General features: G+C 49.7%; 1 protein-coding gene across 1 annotated transcript in view; it reads right to left on the bottom strand.

The window, feature by feature from the left end:
• The window catches only part of MEGF11 (multiple EGF-like-domains 11), a 254,935-nt gene that overhangs the window by 31,849 nt on the left and 208,329 nt on the right, over positions 1-14,757 (bottom strand). Inside the window, exons 10-12 of the mRNA XM_011968341.1 lie at positions 3,503-3,623; positions 2,413-2,576; positions 1,125-1,227 (exon numbers count right to left, since the gene is read on the bottom strand). Of these exons, the coding sequence (XP_011823731.1) occupies positions 1,125-1,227; positions 2,413-2,576; positions 3,503-3,623 (388 nt within the window). The remainder of the gene's footprint in view (positions 1-1,124; positions 1,228-2,412; positions 2,577-3,502; positions 3,624-14,757) is intronic.

A 14,757-nucleotide genomic window follows, 5' to 3' on the forward strand; every position in this document is an offset into this window, starting at 1 on the left:
AGAGGTTAGACGACTTGCCCAAGGTCATAAACCCCAGCAGGCTGGCTCTAGAGCTGGGTTCTTAACAACCATGTTATCCATATCTCTGTGGCAGGCAGTGGATACAATGGTGAATAAGACATATGCCTCCATAGAGCTGATGGCCACATTAGGGAGGCAGATGATAAACAGTTACCACAGTTGTCATTGAACTCTGATTTAAGTACCACAATAGGAAAAATGTAGGGTAGAAGAATTAATAAAGGGGATGCTTTTGTCTTGGTCAGGTGGGGGGTGGGTATCATAGCAGGGGCAGTGCCTTCCTAGAGGAAGAAAGCTTTACATTGAAATCTGGTAGACAAGGAGTTATCAGGTGAAAAAGGGAAGGAAATGATCCAGGCAGAGGGAATGGCATGTACAATGGCCTGGAGTCAGGAAGGTGGTTGGCTCCCTGAAGAAGTAGACTGTGGCCCTGGTGTCTGGAATGTAGTGAGCCACAGAGTGAGCAGAGCGAGGTGGAGGAGTCAGGCAGAGCCAGATCCCATGGGCCCTGGGCCATGGTAAGGATTTAAAGTTTTATATGAGTCGTGGGAAGCCATTGAGGCATTCTGAACAGGGACTGAAATGGCAGGTCTGGGTTTGAAAAGTTGACTCTGGCCAGCAGGTGCAGAATGAATGCAGCCGGGCAAGATCGGAGTCCAAGGCAGTGCCAGATGCGGGATGGTGCCCAGCAGACCGTGTGGTGGCAGTGGGATGGAGAGAAGTAGATGGATTCACCTTGTATTAGGAGGCAGGCTGACAGGATAGATATAAGGAGCAGAATTCTGAGACTGGACTAAGGAGAAAGATCCTTGTCCCGTTCTCCATCATATTCTCTAGATTGAGCACTTACACCCACCATATGTCAGCTTTTGACCTACTGGAGTGACTCCAGTGCCTTGGACAGAGCTTATACCTAATAGATATTCAGTAAATACTTGAATTAAATGGAATGGAGAACTGGAACCCAGAGCAGATAAAGGGAAAGACGCATATTCAGGGATCAAGAAGAAAGGTATTGAAGAAGAAAGAACGGTCAAGAGAAGTAGAATACCAAGAACCCAGTTTCACAGTACCTGGGTGGTGGCACAGCAAGGGAAGGTTACCTGTCCATCCGGCCAGGCAGCAGCAGTGGCCTGTGACAGGGTCACATCCATCAGCATGGCTGCAGTCACAGTGTTCACTGCAGTTCAGCCCAAATGTGCCATCCTGTGGAGAAGACAGGGAGAGAAAAATGATCAGACCCAAACTTCCAGAGGTTTGTGTTACTTCTATGGATCTTTTCTTTAATTTTTACTTTCAGAGGGTCCAGTGAGATCTACTGGATCTGGATGACAAAACTGAGCCAGAACCCCACAGGGATGTAGGGAGACTGGGGCTGGGGCACAATGGGGACACGTTTTGTAAGTGGGAATCAACACAGCCATGAAGACACTCTGAAGAATTATTTGGCTGCATTAACAGGAGTATGAGGTTGGGAGGGAGGGTGATACTCCTGCTCTACTTTTCAGTGGTCAAGCTCAAAGGCCTGTAATGATCATTAACTGAAATTGTAAATGAAAGTGCACTTTGCAAATTGTAACACATTGATCACATGTGAGGAATGACTATGATTTATTCTTTGTTGCTGGGGAAGAAGGTAGTCACCAATTCTTATATGCTCATTAGGTATCAAAAGCCTCATATACCTCATTTTTCTTAATCCTCACAGCAATTCCATGATATGATTCCATTATATTCCCACTTTAAAGATGAGAAACAAGGTTAGAGAGGTGAAGTAACATGCTCAAGGTTACAAAGGATGTGACAAAGCCAAGATTTGAACTCAGGATTGCAGGACTCCAAATTACTCATTAAGGAGTGCATTGCTCACTCATCCAACAATATATCAGTGGGTTTAACTTATTTGTATCTCAGACCTATAAGATCCAGTGATTAAGTCTGGATGGTTATTGTTGAACAGTGCTTGCTTTAGTCGCCACACCCTCTGATCATAAAAGTACAGACTGTTGGAACCAGAAGGAAGCTCAGACATTATCTACCAAGGAATGGCAAGTCTCGTGGATTAGTAAGGGTTGTCTTGTAGCACTGGGTTGTGAAGGAATCTGAAGCTGCATTTGAGCTCGAGTGCCAGTCAATAGTGTTTACCAAGAGCAACATGGGAAAAGTGATGCCATGTCACCACATCTGCCAAGTATTTGCCATTTTATAGATGAGGGCCAAAGTAGTAAAATAGCCACAGAGAAGTTAGGACTAGGACTGTAACCTAAATCTAAGTGTCCCATCACCTAGCTTAGTGCTTTTCTCTGTACACTCTTGTGGACAAACTAACACCAGGGAAAGGGCGTGAGAGAATGCTAAGCCCAACCTGTCCCTCCCCACCCTGGCACTCACCGGGCAAGGCAGCTCACAGGTGTCTCCCAGCCAGCCAGGGGTGCAGGAACAGGAGCCATCTATGGGGCTGCAGGCTGCCCCATTGGCACAGGTGCAGCTCTCGTTGCAGTTCAGGCCCCATGTCCCACTGGGACACGGCAGGTTGCAGTCCAGGCCCTGCCACCCTGAGGGGAGGGAAAGGGACTGTCACTTCTCCAGGTCCAGTGTGTCTTTTTGCCCACTCCCCCTAGCTCTACACACAGCATCCCACCCAAACCACTGCTTTCCTGAGGGCTGGGTTAGAACACACATTCCACACACAGTTCAGAAATTCAACAGAGCTGTTAGGAGAGCTGGGGCTAGAACCCAGGTCTCCTGCCTCTGGGTGCTCACTGTTTGTGCTCCAGGCAGATGATCCTACCTGGAACAGGTACCACCTCAGGTGGGGAGTGCTGTCTCTGCCCAGGGTGGAGTCTGGCAGCTTAACTCAGGGCCCTCTGTTTGAGGGACAGCTGATTCTCCATTTTTAGGCTGGTCACTGGCCTCTTTGCCTACTGCACCATTTCTCCCCTTCCCTGCTTCCCTGTTTGTGATGGGGGCTGGCCCCTGCGGGATGCATATCCCAGGATTCCCGTCAGCTGTCTCCCAGCTGGGCTGCATGTGGGAGACCTACCCACAGACTGGAGAGTGGAAGCAGGAGAGATAGGTGTGTCCTCTCCCTCTTTCTCTGTCTGGGGCTTCGGGCGGTGGCGCAGCCCCCTCTCTCCATGTCTCAGTGCCTACCAGGTACCCTTCACTCCCAGGCTCTGGGAACTCTTTCTTTTGTTCCTCCAACCCTAGGAGCGATAGCAGCTTCTCCCACAGGTGTTAATGTCTGGGTTGCATACCTTCCCTGTGTGCTCTTCAGCTCTTTGAACATTGCAATGAATCCCCTCATTACATTCCTGCTATTGAAGTTCCTGGCATGGGTTTCCTTGCCTGGAACCCAACCAATATAGGCTTCCTGACCTTGCATGTGGGTGGGGTTGGGGCAGCCCCACCTCAGCTGGCAGCACCACCTGGGCAGTGTGCTCATATGTGGGGGATGAGCTTGGGAGAGAGGGCACATTACCTTCCTTGCAGGTACAGGAGCCATCTACTGGGGAGCAGGTGCCACCATTGTTACAGCTACAGATGGACGAGCAGTTGGGGCCGTAGGTCCCTGCTGCACAGGAAACGGCACAGACCTCTCCCTGGAAAGGGAGGGGTTGAATTTTGGATCAAAGACTGTTCCACGCTGGATGGCTGTGGTAGGCAGGATAATGACCCCTGCTGCCCCCAACGTGTTCATGTCCTAATCCCTGGGATCTGTGAATATGTTACCTTACATGGCAAAAAGGGACTTTGCAGGTGTGATTAAGGACCTGGAGATGGGGAGAATGTCGGAGGTTATCCAGGTGGGCCCAATATAATCACGAGTACTTCAGAGTAAAAGATGACCAAAGAAGGTAGGTCAGAGAGAGAAACCATGAGAAGCCCTCCACCCGCCTGTGCTGACTTTGAAGATGGAGGAAGGGGCCAGGAGCTGAGGAATGCAGTGGCCTCTAGCATCTGGGATCAGCAGCTCTTTTACAGTTAGCAAGAAAATGAGGGCCTCAGTCCTGCAACCAGAGGAGCTGAATCTGCCAGCAACATGAGTGAGCAGGAAATAGACCCTCTCCTAAAGCTTCCAGGAAGGAACACGGCCTGCCGGCACCTGGGCTTCAGCCTCATGAAACCCATACCAGACTTCTGACCTTCAGGACTGTCAGATAATAAATTAGTGCTGTTTGAAGCCACTAAGTTGTGATTTTTTACAGCAGTAATGGAAAACTAATATAACCGTTTTCAGTTATTGGAGGGGTCAGGCCTCCAGACCACAAATCTAGGGGACCTTGACCCCAAAGTCTGTATTAGGTTGAAGCAGCACCAAGTCTAACCCGTTGTCTCCCAGTCTGATTTCTCACCCACAACCCCACGACACGAGTAGTAATATCCTATCCGTATTTGCCTGAGCCTCAGAGAAGTTAAATGTAAATGATAGCTAATGCATATTGAGACCTTTCTCAATATCGTGTAACACACACACCATCTCATTTAATTGTCACAGCACTCACAGGAGATGGAAGCTACTGCCTCAGCATTATTCTCACCTAACAGATAACTGCATGGAGAAGTTACTTAACTCTGCCAAGGTCACAGAACTAAACCCAGTTGCTCCTTGTTGGAACCCAGGCTGGCTGCTTAACCATTACATTACCGGGGATCCTAAACTGGCTGCCCTGGAAAACATTCTGAGATAGAGATTAGTGAGCTCTTGAGAACAATCCCGATGAGGGAGGTGGTCAAGGCTGAGGAAAAGTTGAACCGAGGCACAGTTACAGTAACTTCTGCTGATCTGGCAGGAAGCTCTGAAGCTGAGATGACCCCTGGAGTTGTCCCACATGGGGGAAAAGGAGGGAAATCCTTTATGCCCCCATCAATCACTGGCCATCCACTGGGATGGGGGAAGGGGCCATGACTCCTCAGGTGAGTCAGCTGACTTCAAAGGCAGTGTCTATAGAGGGCCTCACCTGGGAGCCACTAACTTTCCGGCAGCTGGAGAAGAAAGTGCTTCTGTCCTGAGGGGTGAATCTGGGCATCCACTCTACCGGTAAGTGGGTACGCTGTTAGCTCCAGTAAGGAATTTGGAGGAGGGGCAAGTTACAGGGTAGGGAGACCAGGAATGGAGGCTTCAGAGGCGTTGAGTGGTGGGAGCATTCAGTTAATCAGAAGAGTAGGGTAAAGGGGATGCAGATGGGAAGAGGGGTGTGGACGAGAGTGCAGAGGAGTATGAGCTGGGAATGCTCCAGGGGCGGCTGAAGAGTGGAGTGAAGGAGATAGGCAGAAGGGGGGCTGGGAGCCTAGAATGCCAGGGGAGGGAGTTCGGACTTTCTTCCCTGGGTCCCCCAGGACACGCTTCCGCACTTAGGAACCTACTGTGGTGCTGTCTACGCTGGAGCAAGTGGTCGCTGGATGTTGAATTCCCACCTCCGGCCCCTAGGGAGTGTCTCCAGCCAGCGTCTTAGGCCTTACGCCAAAGCTTCCCGTGGGAATCTTGGTAATAAATTTGGGCCCCACTAGCTGTGTGACACCGGATATGTACTGCCCCTCTCTGAGTCTCAGTTCCCGCATCTCTAAAATGACAGGCGTGGCATAGAGGAGCTCCCTTCTCAACTCTAAGGGTACAGGCATCTGCCTTCACTCCTATGTGGGCCAGAGAGACCCGCGGGTGTGGGTCTTTGCCACAGAGAAGTTCCTCTCCAGCCCTTTTCTGCTTCTGTCGCACCCTCGGAGTTAGGGAGTGTGAAGTTCTATCCCAAAGGTCCCACGGTTCCTGCTCTTTCCCCTGCTAGTCCCCAGCAGGCCTGACCAGCTGGAGTCTGTCAGCTTTCCTATTACCCAGAAAACTCCAATTTCTCCAAGACGATAAATAGCACATAAGAATCTGTTTAACCTCTGAGGGTCTTGGCCTGGGTGCAGACCGTGGGCACAGCGTATGCCTGTCTGTCTGAATCTGCTCTCAGAGAGAAGGGGTTTCTCTCCCAATCCTGATCCCCCTGCAAGGCCTCAGGTTGCCTGTGAGCCCTGTTGCGGGTCTGCTGATGGGGCTCAGAGAGGCCTCCTGCCCTGGCCCTGATCCATGACAGGATGCCGGGAGCCCAGCTTGACACATCTGCTCCCAACAATGCTGTGTCAGTTTCCTCCCAGAGAAGCCTACGCCCGGTCTTTGCAGCAGTCCTGGGAGGCCACCAGGCTGAGGTGACTTTCTGCTTCCCAGAGAAGAAAAAGGAGAGTCAGAGAGGGGCAGTGGCTTATCCAGAACCCCCGGTGTGTTAGTGCCAGTGAAGGTGAAGGAGAAAGAACCAGATCTTCCATCCTGAGAGGCAATAGGGGTGAGGGAACAGAGGGTGGACTCTGGTACCATCCTGCTTTCACAGCTTATTCACCGTGTGACCATAGGCAATTTACTAAACCCCCTGAGCCTCAGTTCCCACATCTGTTAAAGGGAATTGAAATGTCTCCTTTTCACAGGATTAAGAGGATTAAATTAGTTATCATTTGTGTAGTAGTTAGAATAGTGCCTGATGGGTAGAAAGCACCATACAAGCCATTAGTGCAAAGATATACCATCTCTTAGGGAAAGAATACACAAAATCCTCCTAGGTTTAAGTTTAAGAAGGAAGTTCTGGAGGAGAGATCCACTTCTCAATTAAAAAATGCCAGCCCTGAAGGAGAGGAGGCAGGGTGGGTACCCGCGGCAGGGGGGTTGGGGAGAGTCCTGACTCCATGCCCCTTGTTTACCTTTTTATCACCTTCTCTGGGCTGGCTCCCTGTTCCCCCTCACAGCTGACACAGGCTGGAACTTTTATCACCACACACTACAGGTATGGTCTTGGAGGACGGAATGACCATTCCCTGAGGGCCACTGTTCCAAACACTTTGCATTTGTCAGATCCTCTGATATTGTGAAATATGTATTAGGTCTTCATCCAGTTTCCTGCCAAGCAACTCCTGGAATCCTTAGAATCTCCAAAGTGAGGTTTTTTGTTTTTGTTTTTGTTTTTTTTACCCCCGAGACGGAGTTTCGCTCTTGTTGGCTAGGCTGGAGTGCAGTGGCGTGATCTCGGCTCACCGCAACCTCCACCTCCCGGTTCAAGCGATTCTCCTGCCTCAGCCTCCTGGTAGCTGGGATTACAGGCATGCACCACCATGCCCAGTTAATTTTTGTGTTTTTAGTAGAGACGGGGTTTCTCCATGTTGGTCAGGCTGGTCTCGAACTCCCGACCTCAGGTGATCCACCCACCTTGGCCTCCCAAAGTGCTGGGGTTACAGGTGTGAGCCACTGCACCTGGCCAAAAGTGAGGTCGTTTTGTATGCTAATGACTGATGGCTGCTTCAGGATGGGGACTGGTCACCAGAAAGGCCAAGGCAGGATTAGAAAGTTGGGACATACAGCCCCACCCACTGAAGGGGGAAGGTATAAGGAAGAGGGGCTGAAGGTTGAGTTGATCACCCAAGGCCAGCGAGGTAACCAATGATTCCCATGTAACGAAGTCTCCATAAAAACTCTAAAGGACAGGGTTTGGAGAGCTTCTGGATAGCTGAACATACGGAGGTTCCGGGAAGGTTGTACACCTGGAGAGGGCATGGAAGTTCCACACCCCTTCCCACATGTCTTGCCCTCTGTATTTTTTCATCCATATCCTTTGTAATATCCTTGATAATAAACTGGTAAATGTGTTTCCCTGAATTCTGTGAACCTCTCTAGCAAATTAATCGAACCCAAGGAGGGAGTTGCAGGAAACCTGATTTATAGCCTGTCAGTTAGAAGCACAGGCAAGGCCAGGCGCGATGGCTCACACCTGTAATCCCAGCACTTTGGGAGGTTGAGGCAGGCGGATCACAAGGTCAGGAGATCGAGACCATCGTGGCCAACATGGTGAAATCCCGTCTTTACTAAAATGCAAAAAAATTAGCTGGGCGTGGTGGTGCGTGCCTGTAGTCCCAGCTACTTGGGAGGCTGAGGCAGGGGAATCGCTTAAACCTGGGAGGCAGAGATTGCAGTGAGCCGAGGTCATGCCACTGCACTCCAGTCTGGGTGACAGAGCAAGACTCCGTCTCAAGAGGAAAAAAAAAAAAAAAACAAAACACAGGCAAACAGCCTGGAGCTTGTGACTGGCATCTGAAGGCAGGAAGGGGAGCAGTCTAGGGCCCTAAGCCCTCCACCTGTGGGATCTGACGCTATCTCCAGATAGATAGTGTCAGAATTGAATTGGAGGGCACCCAGCTGATGTCTGCTGCAGAACTGATTGATTGCTTGTTGCTGGGGAGAAATCCCCACACATTGGTCACAGAAGTCTTCTGTGTTGATTGTTGTTGAGTGGGAGATGAGAAGAAACTGTGGTTTTTTGGTTTTTTTTTTCCAGTCAGCTCCTAACAGCAAAAAGTCCAAATGGGGAATCAGACAGTTTCTAAAGTGCACCGCTCTGCCCTGAAGGAATGTAACCTTGGCACAGCTAACTTCGAGCACTCTCCTCTTCCACCTCACTGCCCTGGCCCCCTGGCCTCAGTACCAGTGCATACCGGGTTCTAACACCTCAACGAGCACAAGTATTACACTAACAGTTAAAGTTTTTTGTCAAATTCCCTAACTTCTAGCCTCTGATCTGAGGGTGAGGCCTGGTCTGTAATTGGCCAGTCTCTGGTGATTGATGTTCATAGCAAGCCAATCACCAGCCTATCTCAGATTAGACTGTCAGCTCTCCCTACCCCAGCGCATCCCCTGACCCAAGGTACAGTAATACCTTTTTGATTTGGGGGACCACTAACAAACAAGCCTTAATATGATGGTCTGTGTGGGCAGTCAGTATAGACATCTGTGTGTCTCTGTGGGTGTTTGCCTTGGGTATGTCTGTGTACATTTTCTCCTGGGTGTCTTCCCTGATACTCCTTTCCAGCCCACCAGCCCTGCCCTGGTGGGAATTGGGTGCATACATAGCAACCATCATCCTAGCACCAGAGGGTTGTGGTTGGCTCAGTGCCTCCCTCCACCTCAGGGCTGTGAACTCCGTGGGGATGGATCTGATTGTATTCATGTCTAGATTCTCAGAGCTTGGGCCCCTGCTGGTACATAATGGATCCTCGATAAATGTTTAATTGAAATGAGATGTTTGTGTGTACATGCTGGCTTCTACTGTGGACAGGAGCAGAAGGACTGGGCACTTTCCATATGCTTTCTCTCGTATGCCAGGCAATTCAGCAAATGTTTGCTGAGCGAGGGCCAATTCTGAGCTAGCCATGTTGCAGGCTCCAAGGGCACAGAAGAGACTGGGACCCAGTCTCTGGCCTTGGGCAACTCCCAGGCAGTACCCATGCAGGTATAGTCATGCCTACATCCAGGTATGTTTCTTTGTCCACTTATTTACTCTCTGCCTCTCCCAGAGAGACTAGAAGCTTCAAGAGAAGAGGGGCCTTACCTATTTAGGTTCCCCAGTACCTGGCACAGAGTATGGGAATTTTCAAATAATGTGTGAGTGAGGGTCCCTGGTAGGCTGGGTTCTGTGGTCCTCATCACACACAGGCAACAGAATATTGTCTCGTCTAAGGATGGGCCCCACGCTAACACACTGACTCTGAGCCTCCATGGGGCTCTTGTGAGAAGGGAAAGCCAGGAGATCCTGGTCTGTGCTTCCGTGCCTCACCCCATCATTCCCTGCCCAACTCTGCCTACCAGAGAGCGAGAAGCACAGGCAAAAATTATACAGTTGGCCTCTAGAGCATCCATTCTGGGAGACAAGACGTTCTGAGCTAAACAGACATCAGAGATGATCAAATCCACCATGAGCCAAAGTGGGCCCACAAGGCAGAGCTGGGACTTGCAGGCCACTGCTCCCAGGGAACTGGCTGCAAGGGTTTTTCTGTCTACACCTGCCTCCCTCCAGCCTAAAGCCTGACCCAAACCAGCCCTCAGTTCATGTCAGTTGATCTTGTCACACACTGGAGAAAAGGCCAGGATGAGAGCCAGGGTTGTGAGCTGAGGAGTTTGCATCTGGCATGTCATATGCTTTGCTTAGCCTAGCAACTCTGCCCACTCCCCCAGCCAGGCCTGTCCCCTAAGGTCCTTTATTGAGGTTGTTCCCCTAAAATCACCATCTCGAATTCCTGCTGGAAGTAGTCTATCTTCTCTTTGGATAAACTAATGTTAATGCACGGTAATGTACAGGCCTTGGTTTCTTTATCAATCATCTGAGGCTATTGAAACCAGTCTCCCCAACTTTTCACCACTAAGGACCCTTTTTGGTATTCTCCCCCTACAAAGCCCTCTCTGTTTGAAAGACATTGCAGTCCCTCTGGGCTGGTGTCCAAGGCCAGTCACATATTGGACAAGTACAATTTGGCCAGTGACCACATACCATGTGACTCTAGTGGCAGCCTCTTGTCCACCAACCATGATCTAGATATTCCTATGATGTCACCTATGACCAATCAGAGCTTCTGATCAGCACACACTAACCTGGGATATCACATAGAGTTAATTTAATTCTAATTAAAAGCAAAAGAAAAACCTTGGTGTTTCAGTTAGCTTCATCACAGGTAATACAGGATTTCCCGCAGGTTTTGTGAAATGTACCAAACTGCTCTTGGCAACCTGCTGCAGCCTTTACAAGTGTCTAGCTGGGAACCACTGGCTATGTCATCTCTAAGGGCCCTTTAGCTCTGACTCTGAGTATCTTCCTGCCTGGAGTGGGGGTCTTAACCCAAAGGTGTGAAGAATGGTAGGAAGCAGGGCCAGAGATGGGGAGTCCTCTTGGGCCTCTTAAGATTCCCACCAGCTGTGGTCCACCTGCTCTGCTAATGCATGGCCTGGGCCTGGTCACATACCTGTCCCAATGGTGGGTCGATAGCCCATAATGCTAGAGCTGAAAGGGACACTGGGAATCACCTGGTCCAGCTGCCTTGTTTTATAGGTGAGGAAACTGAGGACAAAAAAGGGAAAGTGACTTGCCCAAGATCACACAGCCAATGCAAGGTGAACATTCATTTGGAACTCAAATCTCCTAGCTCCCATTTCGATCACAGGATGCCAACAGCCCAAATGTGGGAATTCTGGGTTGGCCTGTGCCATCCCTGTTGATATGGAAAGTGCACTTGACACCTAAGCACAGAGCAAGACATCCAGAGGACATGGCCCTGATCTTGAGGGAGCACCACCCACCAAGGCCTAGATGCTCTGACCCTTTCTTAGCACCTAGAAGTTGATGCTTGGGTGTCCTTCTATCTTCATCTATCCCCATCTCCCCAGTCCACACCACCCACAGGGCAGGTCCCCATGCTGCTTCTGGGGATGCCTGCCAGTCCTATTCAGCATCTTCATTCTGCGAATGCAGAACGGATGTGAACCCTTCCTCCCATCCAAAGGCCTGTTAATTATAGATGCAGTATTGGCTATTAACATCTTGAACTTGATTTGAAAGCACTACTAACAAACCCTCGACGCTGGTCCCACTAAAGATGCAAATCGCTCCTCCACCTTCCACCTGCCTCTGTGCATAACATGACGGCACAGGCCCAGACCCCGGTGGGTAATGAGTTATATGTTCTATTAAATTTGTTTCAAATATTGTTTATTGAATTTTCTCCCCTGCAATATGCTGCTTTGTAGTTTGGCCCTGTTTGGGAAAATTAATCAACAGCTGAGCTTCTCATGTTGATCATCCGTTTTCCTTGCAATAGACAGGAGGTTAATGAGTATTTTTTGGAGTAGATGGAGGAGAATGGAAAGTGTTGACCCTCCCTCACACAAAAGAGGGAGGCAATTGTGTGAGTTTGTTGTCTAGTCCCCTTAAATATGCTCTGTGGGTAGGAGGCAGTGTAAACGGTGTGGAACTGAGTTCTCTAGATCCAGGCCAAGGTGGCATGAGCCTGCCAGCCTGTGGGAGCTCAGCAGAGACCACTCTGGGACCAGCAACCAAGGAAGTTGGCTTGGCTCAGCTATCCTTTTGTTGGAGGTGTAGGTGGGATGGCTCAGGGCAGGAATGGGTCCTGGACCTGGGGTCAGAGTACATAGGTTCAAGTGAGGCAAAAGCACTAGCCCAAGGTGACTTCCTCATTCATTCATTCATTCATTCGTTCAATCTGTGTTTCTTGAGCATCTATGACAAGCAAGGCATTGTGATAGGCCTGTGTCTTGCTAACCATTACACTAGACTAGATGAGACCTAAGGTCCCTTTCAGTTCCCACTTTTTTTCTTTTTTTGAGACAGAGTTTCACCCTGTCACCCAGGGTGGAGTGCAATGTCGCGATCTCGGCTCACTGCAACCTCCACCTCCTGAGCAGCTGGGATTACAGGTGCATGCCACCTGTAATTAGCCACACCTGGCTAATTTTTGTATTTTTAGTAGAGACGGGGTTTCACCATCTTGGTCAGGCTGGTCTCGAACTCCTGACCTCGTGATCCACCTGCCTTGGCCTCTCAAAGTGCTGGGATTACAGGCGTGAGACACCGTGCCCAGCCGTCACTCTTTAACTCTCCCCCAGCCCTCCCACTTCCAGGGCAGGTTTCCCTGGTACTGCCCCTTTGTGTCACTTACCACAGTTGTAATGAAGTAATCATTTAAAAAATTCAGCTCTCATTTACTAGATTGCAAGTTCCATGAGGATAAGGATTGAGTCATTTGTGTTCAGTACACATGGACTGAATTATTCAGACATTCAGGAAATGTTTCTTAAGTGCCAGTATGTGTCAGACACTGTGCTAGGTCAGGAGATACATGGGGAGTGGAACAGAGCTTGTCAGTAAAGTCTAGTGGTTAGATGGGGTGGAGCATGAAAGGGGCACAGGCTAGTCCCGCCCACTTCCAGGGGTTCCGCAAGCAGCCTGTAGTGGCTCTGGTTGCTTCTGTTCATCACCCCAGTCATTCCTGGAGTTCCAGAGCTACTAATGGGGACTGCTTTTGGTGTCCAATGCCACATCCATGCCAGCAGCACACAAGAATTGCATGCTTTACTATTTACAAACCCCCTTGCCAGACAAGTGCCTGCTCCTTGCCAAGCAGAATGCCAGCCCTGGGCTGCTGCACTCTCCTGCCCACCCTTGTCAGTCACACCCCACTCCCAACTCTACATGCTAGGACAGTGGGACTCTCAAGGGGGGAGCCTCATTTGTAATTTCCTAGGGAGAAAGAGTGACACGTGGCCCACAAGGCAAACAGAATAGCTTGTCCAAATGCCAGCCACGGCAGCCTCTCCAACGCAGAGCATACCTCGCTGGACCTAATTAGTGCGTCACTGATAAAGCAGCAACTGACAGCAGGTGCATGTTGGGGAAAAGAAACTCTGCATAAGGTATGAGGAACAGAGAGCCACAGGGATGAGAGAGAGACTTGGAGGACACTTGTCATATCCATCCCTGACCCTGCCTCCCTGTGCTGAGGGAGAAATGTCCACAGCCTGTGGGGCTGAGTCATTCTGTCTGGCTCCCATGCAGGCGGAAGGAGCAGAAAGGTTAGGACTGGAAGCCCCTGTAATATTCACTCTCACTTATGTCTGTCAAAAATGAATAGGCTGCCAGTGATCTGAGGTTACTGTGTGCAGTTGTGTAGGGTGTGCACTGCACAACTCTAGAGGTTTTATTCAAATGACAGTCATTATAGATTTGTGTATATATTACATCAGTTTTCTGGCAGATGTCAGTAGAATGTCTTGAGAAAGGGGCAACTTATTCTAATTTGTACAAATATTTGATATGGCTCTGACATCTCAAGGGTCCTCTTTGGAGGAGCACAGACACCTCCCAACAGTTCCCAAACAGACACCAAAACATTTCAGAGAGACCTGGCTGGGCACAGTGACTCATGCCTGTAATCCCAGTACTTTGGGAGGCTGAGGCAGGTGGACGGCGTGAGGTCAGGAGTTTGAGACCAGACTGGCTAACATGGTGAAAACCTGTTTCTACTAAAAATACAAAAATTAGCTGGGCATGGTGGCAGGCACCTGTAATCCCAGCTACTTGGGAGGCTGAGGCACGAGAATAGCTTAAACCCAGGAGGCAGAGATTGCAGTGAGCCAAAATTGCCCCACTGCACTCCAGCTTGGGTGACAAAGTGAGACTCCATCTCAAAAAAAAAAAAAAAAAAATTCAGAGAGACCCAAGAGGCAGTCTATGCGGCCAAGAAAAGATGTTTTAGATCAAGTTGAGGCCATGCCACTTACTGGCTGAGTCATCCAGGGTGCTCCTAGGGACTCAGCTGCAGTTCTCATGGAGCAGTTTCTTTTCTCCTCTGTATCGATGCTCTTGTGCTACCTGTATCCCCTTCTCCTTTTCTAACCATTCTCTTTCCTGAGATTCTGTACTCAGTTTAGAGCAGGCATTACTGGCTTATATGGGCTTATTGAGCAAACTCAGGAGAGTTGTACCTTATTAGGAGACCCAAATTCTAAAATCTCTGGAGATGTTTGCACAGTGTATGCATGATGGGCAGCCCTTGGAGGGAGTGGGGAGCAGGACCCTGGTCCTCACCACTGACCACACCCCTTCACCCCTCCAGACAGGGGTGGCCCTGTGGCTTAGGGCAGACCCACACATCCCTAGTGCTGATGACAGGAGAAAGGAAACTCCATATTTTTCACACCCCTCTTGGTGACAGGCTTGTGCCAGGCACTTTTTTTTTTTTTTTCTCTTATCTCCTTTTGCTCTATAACAGCCCTGCAGGGAGAGAATTCCCTTCCTAGAGAGAGAACTATCCTAGAGAGGGTTTGCAAACCAAGGCCGGAGAGGTCGATTTGCCGCAAGTCACAGCATGGGA

The sequence above is a fragment of the Mandrillus leucophaeus genome, unplaced genomic scaffold (genome assembly GCF_000951045.1).
Source record: "Mandrillus leucophaeus isolate KB7577 unplaced genomic scaffold, Mleu.le_1.0 Scaffold12, whole genome shotgun sequence".
Taxonomy (NCBI): Eukaryota; Metazoa; Chordata; class Mammalia; order Primates; family Cercopithecidae; genus Mandrillus; species Mandrillus leucophaeus.